The sequence below is a fragment of the Oryctolagus cuniculus genome, chromosome 10, assembly GCF_051225735.1.
Source record: "Oryctolagus cuniculus isolate XC-2025 breed Fujian yellow rabbit chromosome 10, ASM5122573v1, whole genome shotgun sequence".
Taxonomy (NCBI): Eukaryota; Metazoa; Chordata; class Mammalia; order Lagomorpha; family Leporidae; genus Oryctolagus; species Oryctolagus cuniculus.
In genome coordinates this window covers 54,341,769-54,355,307 of record NC_142876.1, presented here as the reverse complement: position 1 = coordinate 54,355,307, position 13,539 = coordinate 54,341,769, and the positions used below count along the sequence as shown (strand labels likewise).

The window sequence follows — 13,539 nt, the reverse complement described above, 5'->3', positions numbered from 1 at the left end:
ACAGCTTGGAAAAATTTCATATCCAGTATTATTCACTGGGGAAAGGCAGTATCACCCTTGGTTGAAACCCACTAGTGTTTGAGATCTACAACAGCAAAAAGGGCACTGGATCAAAGCATGACCTCAATTCTGGAGATGGATGGTGGTGTTGATTGCAGACAATGCCACAGCCGTTACTAGACACGGTTAAATGAAAATTTTATAAGCCACATGTCTGAGGGTACTGCAAAAAGGTCACAGAAAAATGGAAGTCAAAGGCAAGCATAGGGGCGGGTGTCACGGCACAGTATGTTAAGCTGCCGTTGGCGTGCCCGCATCCCATTTTGGAGTGCCTGGTTTGAATCCTGGCTACTCTGCTTAATCAGCTTCCTGCTCATGTGCTTCCTGGGAGGCAGCAGGTGATGGTGCAAGTGTTTGGGTCCCTGTCACCCACGGAGGAGACAGGATGGAGTTCCTGGCCCCTGGCTTTGGCCTGGCCTAGCCTTGGCTATTGTGGGCATTTGAAGAGTGAATCAGTAGACGTAAGATCTCTTTCTCTGTTGTTCTGCCTTTCAAATAGACATTTTTTAAAAGAGGAAAGTTTATTTTGGTTAAAAAAGTTTTAAAATACATGCATAATCTTTTCATAAAATAGCTCAAGGAAAAATGCATTTTATTTTTAAATTCCATTTTCGATGAAATTTTGAAGGACCCTTGTCTTTTATCACCAAAAAGCTCCCAAGAGGCCAGATGTCCTTGAATAAGTCCAGTGACAAGGACTGCAGAGTGCATGTTCTCAGTTACCGTTCTGTAGATAAACAGAGACCACAAGTTCACACAGAATAAAGGACTAAGGGTCTGCAGGTCACGTGAAACATCCCAAGTCTCAAATTACATGTCTTGATAAAGCTCCACTTAAGTACCAAGGAGTCTGTCCTAGTGCATTTTACGCTGCTGCAACAGGGTACTTGAGACCAGGTAATTTATAATGAACAGAGATTCATTGGGCTTATGTTTCTGGAGGGTGGGAAGTCCAAGAGCCAAGGGCCAAATCTGGCAAGGGCCTTCTCATTGCATTGTCCTATGACAAAAGGCAGAGGGGCAAGAGGGCCTGTGTGCGAGAGCAGGAGGGGGCTGAACTCATTGTTCTTCAGGAGCTCACTGACAACCAACCCTATCCCCAAAGAACATTAATCAATTCCTGATCTAAACATCATGTCAAGGTTCCACTTTTCAACTGTGTTGCCTTGGGGATTCAGTTTCAAACACGAGAGCTTTGAGGGACACATTCCAGATCACAGCAGGGTCCAAGTCCAAGTGAGGATTCTAATTCTTCATGCTCTCCTCATGGCCACTGGCCAGTCTTACAGAGCTGTCCTGAACCATAAGGATGCATACGTTACTTAAACCTTTAAAAACTTGACCAATTTCTAAAATGTTAAAATGACTGTAGATTTTTCTTTATTACAAGTAAATATATGTCCATTACAAACATATACATTACAGGTGTATAGGAAATAACACTGAAAGTCCTCCATCAGGACAGGTGTTTGGGTTGGCAATTATGACACCTGCATCCTGGGGCCAGCATTGTGGCAGAGAGGGTTAAGCCAACTCCTGCAACACTGACATCCCATATCGGAGTGCTGATATGAATCCCAGCTGCTTTGCCTCTTATCCAGCTTCCTGCTAATGCTCCTGGAAAGGTAGGAAATGATGGTCCAAGTGCTTGGGTTCTTGTCACCCACGTGGGAGACCTGGATGGAGTTCCAGGCTCTTCGCTTTGGTGTAGCCCAGCCCTGGTCATCATAGCCATATGGGGAGTGAACCAGCAGACAAAAGATCCATCTCTCTCTCTCTCTCTCTCTAACTCTATCTCTATCTCTCCCTGTCACTCTGCCTTTCAAGTAAAACGAATCTTTAAAAAGACCTTTCTCTCTGTCTCTGTCTCTCTCACTGTCCACTCTGCCTGTCAAAAATAAATAAATAAATAAATAAATAAAAATGCCTTAAAAAAACAGACACTGGATCTGCTATTGGAGTACCCGGGTTTGCTTTCTGGCTCTAGCTCCTGATCCAGCTTCCTTCTAATACAACGCAGACCCTGGGAGGCAGTGGTGATGACTCAAGTGATCGACTTCTCGTCACCCACTTGGGATACCTCGATCGAGTTCCCTGCTCCTGGCTTCTGTCCCAGTTGAGGCCACTCTGGGCATCTGGGGGTAACCCAGCAGATGGGAGTGCTGTTTCTGTCTCTTGAATAAAGTAGTCCTCCCTCATGTCTCCATCCCCAGTCCCAGTGCTAATTTATCTGATGTGGGTCTTCCAGGCTTTCAATTTCTCCCTGTAAGTACACATACACAGATGTGTACACAGAAACATATACACAAGCCCAGTGACTTTTCAATTGCTTTTCCACAAATAAACCTCAACTACCCTCCCCAGATTGGCTGTTGGCTCTACCTTAACTGTCCTTGACTGTATTTATCCAAATCTCAAAGGCCAAACTCCAGTCCTGGTCTCCAAGTTGGGAAAAACAAATCCACCCATTGTTCCCTCTGCAGGTTTCAGTCTCACCCACCCCGAAACACCCTCTCTAATTGTCCCTACTTACAACAAGGCTGTCCCAAGACTCATTTCCTCCACTGAACTCTGAGTCCTTTCACCCAGCACCAGTTCCCATGTTCCCTGAGTTGGTACGTGGTCCTTAGGCAAGAGCATGCTGGCCCTGGTTGCACTGCACTGAGATTGGAGCGGAGCCATGCTGGGAGCAGCACCCATAGCCCCAGTCACCAAGGCAGCAACGCCCTGTGCCACAGCATTCTGCTGTACCCTATCTGTGGCTGTCACTCACACTTCACGAGCTCCATGCTAGGACAGGCACTGACAGGGCCTTAGAAGACCCAGCATTCCACAGCAGCTTAGGAGCCTTAAGGTATCTGTAGCAAACTCTCAACTCTGCTGCTGAATCTCAAACACACAGATGACAGGTAAATGAGTGGGTGTGGGCATGTCCCAATTATCCTTCACTCACAGACAGGCTATGAGCAGGCCACAGTTTATTGGCTCCTGCCCTAGGATCAAGCAGCATTTATGAGAATCACAAAGTTGTGATGTTGGGAGAGGTTGCAAGAGTAATTTCTTGCTTTTGCCTGGACTCCCTTGTAACACTACAGAACCTCAAAGGGCAGAGCCCTGATAAAATACTTTGCAATTCCATACAACCACATTCAATGCTGATTGAGAAACCAAGAAAGCCCACCATGAGTTGAAGGAATTTGACTGGATTATGTAAATCCAGAAAGGAGAAGTACTGGCGTTTTTACTTCAACTGCAATTTGAGTAGTTGCAGACTGGTCTCCATTTTTCAAGGTCAGATCATGTAGATGTTTCACAATAAGCTCTGAAGTTTAATTACTGGGTATATGACTGGATAAGAAAGCTGCTTTCAACAGTAATAGAACCAATTCAGGAAAGGTTAAAAGCCACAAGCCCCTTTAGCTGCATGTTGTGAAACCAGACTCTTAACAGGGAGCTCCCTGAGCATGTAACATCACGTGGAGAAGCTCTGAATACAAGTGAGCAAATCTTCTACTTTTTAACTGCTGTAGGAAATCCTGCCAAAGAGGCCGGGATTGTGGTGCAGTGGGTTCAGCCTCTGTTTGCAACACTAGCATTTCACATCAGAGTGCTGCATTCTGTCCCAACCACTCTGCTTTCCATCCAGCTCCCTGCTAATGTAGATGAAGAAGAAGTAGATGATGGAAGTAGATGATGGTCCAAGTATTGGGCCCCTGCACCCATGTGGGAGACCAGGATGGAGTTCCTGGCTCAAGGCTTCAGCCTAAGCCCAGCCAAGGTGAGGATAGCCATTTGGGGAGTGAACCAGAGGATGCAAGATCTATCTGTCCCTCTCTCTCTGTTGCTCTGCCTTTCAAATAAATAAATCTTTAAAACAACAACAACAAAAAAATCCTGCTGAATTTACTTTCAGATCCTTACCATCAGCCATGTGCCAGGTACAAAGTCAGAAGATCTCTCCCTGCTTCCTTCATTTCTCTATGGATTAGGACAGCAGTGTTTTACAGGCAAGGGAGCCAAGGTTCAGAGAAGACACTGAGGTCACATGGCTTGTAAGGGACATGATTCTGAACGCCAAGTTCAGCTTGCGCCACACCTCCCCCAGCCACAGTGTCCTTCAGACTCCAGCCCAGTCAGCCACCTAGCTATCATCAGAATCTTTCAGGGCGGGGCTGTCCCTTCCACCATGATCCTGCATGAACAGCCCTTCTCCTCAAACATGTAGACTTGTAGAAATAATGGTCACCATTCCCATCTTGTTAAGCATCTCTCTAGGCAGCTGTCAAGTAATGACTCACTTCCTCAAGGCCACTGACAGTCCTCAGTCCCAGACCAGCACTGTCATTGGGTGTGCCGGGCTGGGTCCCTCACTTCTGCTGCTGCACTGGAATGGTAAAGCTAGTGCAGGACCTGGAAACAGGAAACATGCCGGGCTCAAAGGGACAGAGGGGAGGTGGTGACTCTACTGGTTCTCCAGGGAGCAGAGGCTGGCCAGGCTGGTCAGGACGATGCAGCATGGGGGTGGAGGGAGTGATGTGGAGAATCCTGTCCAGGGATGAAGCTGCCTGATGCTTCTTTAGACAGGGAAGCAGATCAGGTGAACATGGCAAGAAATTTGAGGTGGAGGCTGTGCTTATCTGACTTCTGACTAACAGCAATCTCTGGAACTATCAAAAAGATTTATAGGTCTGGTGCTGTGGCACAGTAGGTTAATCCTCCACCTGGAGTGCCGGCATCCATAAGGGCACCGATTTGAGTCCCAGCTGCTCCTCTTCCAGCTCTCTGCCATGGCCTGGGAAAGCAGTGGGAGATGGTCCAAGTCCTTGGGCCCCTGCACCTGCGTGGGAGACCTGGAAGAGGCTCCTGGCTCCTGGCTTCGGATTGGTCCAGCTCTAGCCATTGCAGCTATTTGGGGAGTGAACCAGTGGATGGAAGACCTTTTTCTCTGTCTCTCCCTCTCACTGTCTGTAATTCTGTTTCTCAAATAAATTAAAAAAATCTTATTTAAAAAGAGATTTATTTTATTTATTTAAAAGGCAGAGATACAGAGAGAAAGGGAAAGAAAGAGAGACAGACGTCTTCCATCAGCTGGTTCACTCCCAAAAACGGCTAGGTCAGGCCGAAGCCAGAAGCCAGGAGCTTCTTCCAGGTCTCCCACGTGGGCCATCCTCTGCTGTTTTCCCAGGCACATTAGCAGGGAGCTGGATGGGAAGTGGAGCAGTCAGGATGCAAACTGGTGCCCATATGGGATGCCAGTGCTGCAGGCGGTAGCTTAACTCACTATGCCACACATTGGCCCCTCTGGAACTATCTTACAGTCTACCTGGAATGAACATATAGCCGCGTAACAAAGGATAATTTGCATGTGCACCAGACTTGCCTGTGTCTAGGTGTTTAAGTCATACTTTTTTTAGTTAGGGGTCAACTAGTCCAGCTCTTCACTTGCCAGGTAACCCCTTCATCTAACAGTCTGAGCAACTCGCTCAAGATCAGACTAATAGACAAGCATGAGCTCTGGAACCCACAAGTCTGAATTAAACCATGCCAGTGCGGGTCAGTACCTACACTCCTCAGGCTTTTTCCTATAGAACATTTAGTGTGGCAAGTGAGTCATGGCCGGCCCAGGAGGCTGAGAACAGCCTGATTCACCATTGACTTTCGGGAGAAGCCACATCAGACAGGAACACGCCTTGAAGCAGATTTCTCATGGGCCAAATGGAACATCTGCTGAACACCCATGTTCCATCCAGCTTGCTAGATACAAATACTTTGGCTGTAGTATTTTGAATTTGAATAAATCAGAGCACAGAAAGTGGAAGTGGTAGTAGTTCAAGCTGCTACTCTGCCACTGACCATCTATGTGACCTTGGGACAAATCTGAGCCCTAATGTCCACAGTTGTAAAACAGGAAAAACAGCATCCTATGTCTCTTAAAGGTTCTGTGGGGCTAAAACAAGATGAGGTTGTGGCAGCAACAGAATACTACCCAAACACAGGGTAGCAACTTCTCATTTTTAGTCTCCTGTAATCTAGAACAGCCCTTCTGCTAATCTAACTGTGTTGAGATAATTCACATATCTTTTCAAGTCAGTGTACAGTTGAATGGCTTTTAGTAACAATTACGTAACCACCACCCCTCCATTCCCCTGCCTGTTTTCTCCAGTTTTCCTCTTATCTACCTGGTACACACGGATTCATCCTGCACAGCTTGGCTCAAAAAATGGACTCCCTTTAACATTCTGTCCTTATCCTTGCTTAAGCACTTTCACGGTATTACAATTTTGGATGTATCCAGCCTTCCCCACACTGTGAACAAGACAGGAATAGTAACTACTAACATTTACAAAGCTCTTTACAGTGTATGAACTGCTTTCTGAATGGGTTCTTTCTTATGACCTTCGCATCTGACATTGCGCCCAGAACACTCACTTTATATTTATGGAATTAATTTGAGTTCCTTTTGTGACCTACGGAAGGGACAGCAGCAAGATGAACAACAAAATTTAAAGTTTCTCTTGAACTCAACAGCACACTTGCACAAGAGAGAGTCTTTTTCTTCCGCTTAAGTCTTGTTGCCAAAGCAAATGTTCCAGACAGAAGTACAGTCCACAGTTGATCATTGCTGTCACCCAGAACTCAGCTGCAAACTGATCGCCACTAATCTCTACATCCCTCTCCAAAATCCATTTTGAGGTCCAAATATTTGGTATTATAAAGAGACACCTGTCTAGAGTCCTGACCGTTTCTGCCCGGAGAGGATAAAATAGAGTTCTTGCCCTCAATAAGCTTGCAATCTGGTAGTTCAATGCAAAAATGTTTCTCTGCCTTTTCACAAGCGCCCTGGGAAGAAGGGAGAGCTATTAACTCAGTTTTACAGAGGAAGAGACAGGCTCCAGAGGCAAGCCGGCCAGCCTAAGATTACCCACAGGAAGAAGCAGAGTCAAGATCCATAACGAGGTCTTTCAAGTCTTAAGTCTTTTCCCAGGCAGCAAATGCTTTTGCAGGAGTTTAAACACACTTAGAACCTCAGAGGGTGGGCATCCTAGCTTGGCAGGGGGCGGGGGAGGAACAGGACAACAAGGCCACAGATAATGCAGCATGGGAATTGGAGCTCCGAAAGACATGTGAGGTTCTGATCAGCAAGTAGTTTGGTTTGGCTGCTGGGCTGACACCTTTCACAGGGCTATGGGGTAAAGGGCCACCTGAGATCAGATTAGAGCTGGCCGACCCCAGGCTTCCAGGTAGGTAACGTGCCATGCAGGACACTGCCTCCCTGTGAGGAGGGCAGGGTGAGGAAAGCTCACCCAAGAGAGAGCTCATGCTGTCTTCATGCCCAGAGGGATTCTTTGTTCTGGACAACATAACAAACACTGAAGGGATACAAAGACCTATTCAGCAAGTCCCTTTCTCTCTGCCCACTCACCAAAATAAAAATCCAGTTATCCCCTTGATTGCTTATGTTGGTAAGAGATCTGATCATCCCATCAGTCCAGGGCTGGGAGAGACCAGGAGAGATGACCCTCTGGCCTCCAATCTCAGGTAGTCATTCCTCATCACTGCAGGCCAGAAGATTAACCCGTTCCTGACCTCCTCGGGAAGAGTCACGCTAATGCCGAATTCCCACTCAGTTCTCACTATGTTCCTCTTCCCTCAGGAAAAAGGCTATTAAAAATCACAGCCAAGAGGCACACGCACTATTTCTCTAAATTGCACATAATACCTGGAGGATGACAACGTTTTAAATCCAAGCAGTCTATTAATGTTATTTCAGCATCTACAAATATGAAAAGTTTAAAAAAAAGGCAAAATTTCCCCCCAAATGTATTTCCAATGGTCTGTAATCCCACGACAGAACTCGATTAGTGATTAGACTAAAACCGGATGAGCTGCTATCCTAGGTGTGCATTCCAAAAGCAGGTACCCCTCTCCCAATCCGCTTGAGGCCAAGGCTCCGACCCACCAAGCAGGAAGGAGTTAATACGGACACTAACAGGTGGAGCCTTCACTGAGGATTTCAGACCTTGAAGGGCCCCCAGGATTCTACAAGAGACTCACAACCACCCTCTGACCTATGCCAGCTGTCCTAGGAGAGGCACTCCCTGGCCATCAGCAGTGGATACTACCTTGAGGTCAAAGGATTTCAGAGAGAAGTTCGAGCTACTTAAGCCTGCTGCTTACTCCTGATCTAAACTCTGGGGAAATGAAGAGCTGTATTTTCTCAAAGGGACCTAACGGCTACCTCTTGAGCTTTTAGAGTACATTAAACCGAGTGACAAGGTCTCTTCATCTACCATGCTACTTAATGGAACCAATACTTCCAGGTTTATCTGCAACAGAAACCGAGGCTTTGAGCAAAGAGTCAAAGTCACAGAGCTAGTGAGTGGTGTAGCCCAAGGTGCCAGCCAGGCACCTGCCTTTCCTCCCAAGAAGGTGTCCTGAAGTTCATTCCCATACTAGCTGTGCGCTATCACAACACACACAGCTGAGCGCGACACCTGTCAACACACACAAACACACACACCCCTCTCTCGGGTCAGAATCACCTGTCCCCTTCTGGAAACTGTACAGCAGTTTGAAAGCGTGTGCAGACGCTAGTAACCTGTGCGCCCCTCTGACTCACCACCCTCACACCCACCTGAGGGGGCGGGGCTAGTGGGCACGGGACTCCCGGAGGCCCACTCTTTCATCCTGACTTGCTGCAAGGGACCCTACGTCCCCAGGCATCTCCTCCCTGGCCCGCAGCGTGAGAAGAGAAAACTGCAGCCACCCACGCGGCAGCGAGGCGCGCATAGTCCAGGCTCCATCCTGCTGCGAGCTAATCGTGACAAGGGGAAACTCAACGCTTTCCCAGGGGCCAGAACGCAGTGAGGAGCAGCCAGCCAGCGCTCTCCGGACTGCCAGGCTGACCCGTGTGGAGGACCCCCGGGCTGCTCCACTGGGACGCCGGAGGAAATCTGATTCCTTTCTGTCGCTCCCCTTCCACCCCCAGCCTCAGGTCCGAAGGAGGAAACAGGGGTCGGGTCTTCTAAACGACGTATACAGAGCTGCTGTACGTGGAGAACTTCAGGATAAGGTCCTGCCTCTCACCCTGCCTCATCCCACATCTTAAATCGAGCAATCAGCTGCCGACCGCTGAGGCGAGCTCAACACAGGTCCCGCAGGAAGTCCCTCCCGGCTGCCACCCTCTCCCAGACCACCGCGCAGACAGCGTGGCCGGGGGCAGAAGCACGAGACGCCGAGCCGCCTCCGGAGGCTCTCTCCGCAGATCGACTTGCTCAGGGCCGCCGGAGCCCCTGATGCACCCGCCGCCCACCGCGACTGCCGGCCGCGTCACACGTCCCTCACAGCCCACCCCGACTGCCGGCCGCGTCACACGTCCCTCACAGCCCACCCCGACTGCCGGCCGCGTCACACGTCCCTCACAGCCCACCCGGCGGCCGCGCCGAGGCTTACCTGCGCCGGGCACAGCAGCAGCAGGAGCAGGCCGAGCAACCGGCCGCGCGCGCTCACGGGGCCGCCGCGTGGGGCTGCAGACATCGCCGGGGACTCGGTTCGCCGGGCTCGGCGCTGCGGCTGTTGCTTCACTTCCCCGGGCTCAATTTCAGGAGCTGGCGCCGGACTACAGACCGAGCAGGTGCCGAAGGCGGCGGGCTGTGCGCGCAGGTCAGGAAGGAAGGCGGTGTCGCCGGCTCCTCCCCTCCTGGGGGCGGGCCTGTGTGGACGTGGCGAAGCGGGGGCCTGTCCGGGACGGGGACGGGGGCGGGGCCGCCCCGGGGCCTCCCCAGGTCTGGGGCTGCCCCTCTCCTCCTCTGCGGGTTCCCTGGGCCGCTGGCGTGGGGCTGGGGTGTCCCAGACCCCGGCAGCTGAACCTCTGGAAAGCGGCCTGCAAGTAGACTGCTAGAGTTGTGCAACATTTTATGGCTTTGATCTCGGCAGAGTATGTGTTTATTTCGGCCCCGATACGTACTCTCCTCCCCAGTCCAGTCACCCAAAAGGAATCTCGGCTCGGCCACAAGCTAACAGCGTTCGGGGCAGTGACGCGCCGTGGCCTGACCGCGCAGGGCTCGGGGAGCCCGAGAGGCGGAGCGCGGCGGCGGGCGGTGTCCCTCGGCCGCCTGGTCTTTGTTTATCCCGCTGCCGTCGGCTTTCGGAAAAGCGGTGGTAGCGTGTCCCCTGGTGGCCACGCAGCGCCTGGCCGCGAACTGGGAGCTAGAAAACCCTCAAGTTTGGTGCAGAGCTGGGAACCAGAGTTCCTTTCCAATTCTAAGTGAAGGCAGGGAACACAAAGAAAAAGGAGAGGCGCGCGCACTTGCATAGTTTTAGTTTTGCACCTATTTTGTGCATTTTTGGTAACATTCGCCCTTCAATTTTCAGTTGCACCACAGTCATTTCAATTTGAAAGTTAAAATGAGAGTAAGGCTATCTTTCCCAAGAGTGAAGGCCAATTTACAATGAGAAAAGGCTGTCCGTTTGCAGCCATGAATTAGCCCAGCCGCCTACGGTGCTGTGAGGGAGGTGGCCTTCCGGGTCCTACCGTACACAGCTCTGCCTCAGTTACTAACTTGCTTCCGCACTTCTTCAGCCCTGAGATGTCCATCCTGCTGGACCAGCCGTGAAAATACAGGGATTTCCTCTAAGGTTGACGCCAGGGCTCCCATGACGACCTCCTGGCCGCCATTTACCAAAACAGCAATAAAAAGGTCCTTTGGAGTCTGGCGTTGTGGTGTGGCTGATAAAGCTGCCGCCTGCAGTGCTGGCATCCCGTAAGGGCGCCCGTTCGAGTGCCTGCTGCTCCACTTCTGATCCAGCTCCCTGCTAATGGCCTGGGAAAGCAGTGGAGGATGGCCCAAGAGCTTGGGCCCTGCACCCGCATGGGAGATCTGGATGAAGCTCTTGGTTCCTGGCTTTGGCCTGGCCCAGCTGCAGCCATTTGGGGAGAGAACCAGCCGATAGACGATTTCTCTCTCTCTGTAATTCTTTCAAATAAATAAAATAAATATTAAAAATATCTTTTAGATTTCTGATTCTCAGCCTTTTATAATTTCAGCAATGCCCTAAAATCTAGGAAATGTTTTTAAAATAAATGACCATCTCTCCATGAGAATTTTTTGAGAGAATTAGAGGGGTTTTGAAAAATTCATGAAAAATGCAGATTATGAAGAAAACTATGGGTTTCAATATTTTTTGATCCAAATTTATCTTTTAATTTCCTTTTCCAGGAACTGTTGAAAGCAGTCACATCTGTGAATCTGTGAACTTCTAAAACACGTGGGAACCTACTGCAAGGTTTCATCTTGCTTTCTTACATTTGCCATAGGCTTTCTACCTCACTACCTTTAATAATTGTGGAGGCTTTTATTCCACGTATGTAACAGTTTTGGAACCTGGATTCCTGCGGGCCAGCCACAGAAGAGTATCTAAATGAAGTGCAGATCATTAACCAGCAAGTATTTCACAAGAGCTCACTTTCTGCACCCGCAGTCCCTGCACATGCGAGAAGCGCGTGTGTTCCCAGCTATACCCCATCTGTCCTTTTCCGTAGTCTTCCTCATCCCTGAGCATATCTGGATGCCACAAAGCCCTTCTCGTGGCACTGAATCACCAAAGTCGAAAAGCTATCGAATGGTTCCTTTAGGGAGGGAGAAGGGAGAGTGCACCTAAGACGAAATTCTCTGTAGCTGACAGAGGAAAGAGAGAGCTACAAATACTCGTGTTAACAGTTTTTGATCCATTATATAATTTATTTAGTCCATCTCTCTCTCTCTCTCTCTCTCTCTCTTTTTGAAAGGCAGAGTTAGAAAGTGAGAGAGAGGAGAGAGACATTGAAAGGTCTTGCTTCTGTTGGTTCACCCCCCAAATGGCTGCTACAGCCGGTACGCTGTGCCGATCTGAAGCCAGGAGCCAGGTGCTTCCTCCTGGTCTCCCATGCGGGTGCAGGGCCCAAGCACTTGGGCCATCCTCCACTGCCTTCCCGGGCCACAGCAGAGAGCTGGCCTGGAAGAGGAGAGAGGAAGAGAGAGCTTTTCTATCCACTGGTTCATTACCCAAAAGGCCACAATGGCCAGGGCTCCTGTTGGACATTAGTTTGTCACTTATTGAAAATAATGATGCAGTGAATATCCTTGAGGCTCAATCTTTGCAAACATAAACAAACTGAACTGTTGGATTTTTTATGTTATTGGGTCAAAAGAAAAATGTGTTTAAGTCTTGATCAGTGTTGAATTGCCCTCCAAAGAGGTTGCAGGTTACTAGCAGTGCCAGCCAAGGAGGGAAGGGCTGATGCCCCACGCCTTGCTGTGCAGGTGGGTGAAAAACAGCCTTTCTGATTTCACCTCTTGTTTTCAGGAATATTAGGATCATTACACAATGTAGGCCTCTATTGAAACAGCAAACTGTGTCCCATGAACATGTCCAATTATGTGTTGTTTAAAATATATTTTAAAAATTGGGGGGCTCTAATTTTGTATTTTTTTGCTATAAGTGAGATATTAAAGTTCAAAAGTTCAAAAGTGATTTTATTTCATCTTCTGTGCACTTCCTTTTCTATTACGGTGCTTTAATTTTCATCTTGATTTGTAAAAACTTTTTATTCACTAAGAAAACTAACCTGTGGACCTAGCATATCTGGTGCAGCGACTTTTACCAGGTTACTAGTTTTGTAGGGTCATAAAAACCATTCCATATTTTCCTGTAAAATGTTGCTGATTTCAAGGCAACATTTCGAGGTAAAATGAGGCTGATTATGGTGCCTTGGGGTAAGCTACTGCTAAAGGACACCCACATCCCATATCGGATTGCCAGTTCGAGGCCTGGCTGCTCTGCGTCCGATCCAAATTCCTGCCGATGCATCCTTGGAAGTAGAGGATAGTGGCTCAAGTGCTTGGGTACCTGGCACCCATATGGGAAAGCAGGATGGAGTTCCTGGCTCCTGGCTTCAGCCTGGCTCAGCCCTGGCTGTGGAAGGCATTTGAGAAATGAACTAGCAGACTGAAGCGCACTCTCTCTCTCTCTGTTTATCCTTCTGCCTTTCAAGTAGATGAAGAAATGAATAAACACTTAAAAGTTGTAAGGAATTCAGGAAAGCAGTAACCTACTTGGAATTATTTTGCTGTACAGTGCGATGTAAGGAGCCAGCTTCCCTCCTTCCCTCAACGCCTGGACGATCTCATGCATACCTGCTCTCCTCAAGGTCATCACTGATTTCCGTGTCGCCAAAACCAGCCACAGTTCCTTTGTTCTCATCTCACTTGACCTCTTAGTTGCATTCAACACAGGTGCCTACTGTGAGACGTATTCTTTATGCCTCACTCTTCAAGTTATCCCATTGGCTAAACATTGACTATATTTCATTGGCTAGATGATGGTATGATTTGAGCATTTAGCTGTGTTCATAGAATTGAATAACAATGAAATAACCTGGATTTATTCTCAAAGAATTCTTCTCTCTGCTACTGATTTGTAGCCTTCAAGGCAGCAGGC

The 13,539-nt window shown here is 48.7% G+C and overlaps 1 protein-coding gene across 2 annotated transcripts in view; it reads right to left on the bottom strand.

Moving 5' to 3' along the window:
• Positions 1–10,111, bottom strand: part of NPC1 (NPC intracellular cholesterol transporter 1) — a 50,286-nt gene extending 40,175 nt beyond the window's left edge. Inside the window, exon 1 of one of the 2 annotated variants that reach the window (XM_070049761.2) lies at positions 9,514–10,111. In XM_070049761.2, coding sequence (XP_069905862.2) covers positions 9,514–9,597 — 84 coding nt within the window. In that variant the 5' untranslated portion in view covers positions 9,598–10,111. 2 annotated transcript variants of the gene reach the window in all.
• Between the last annotated feature and the right edge of the window lie 3,428 nt (positions 10,112–13,539).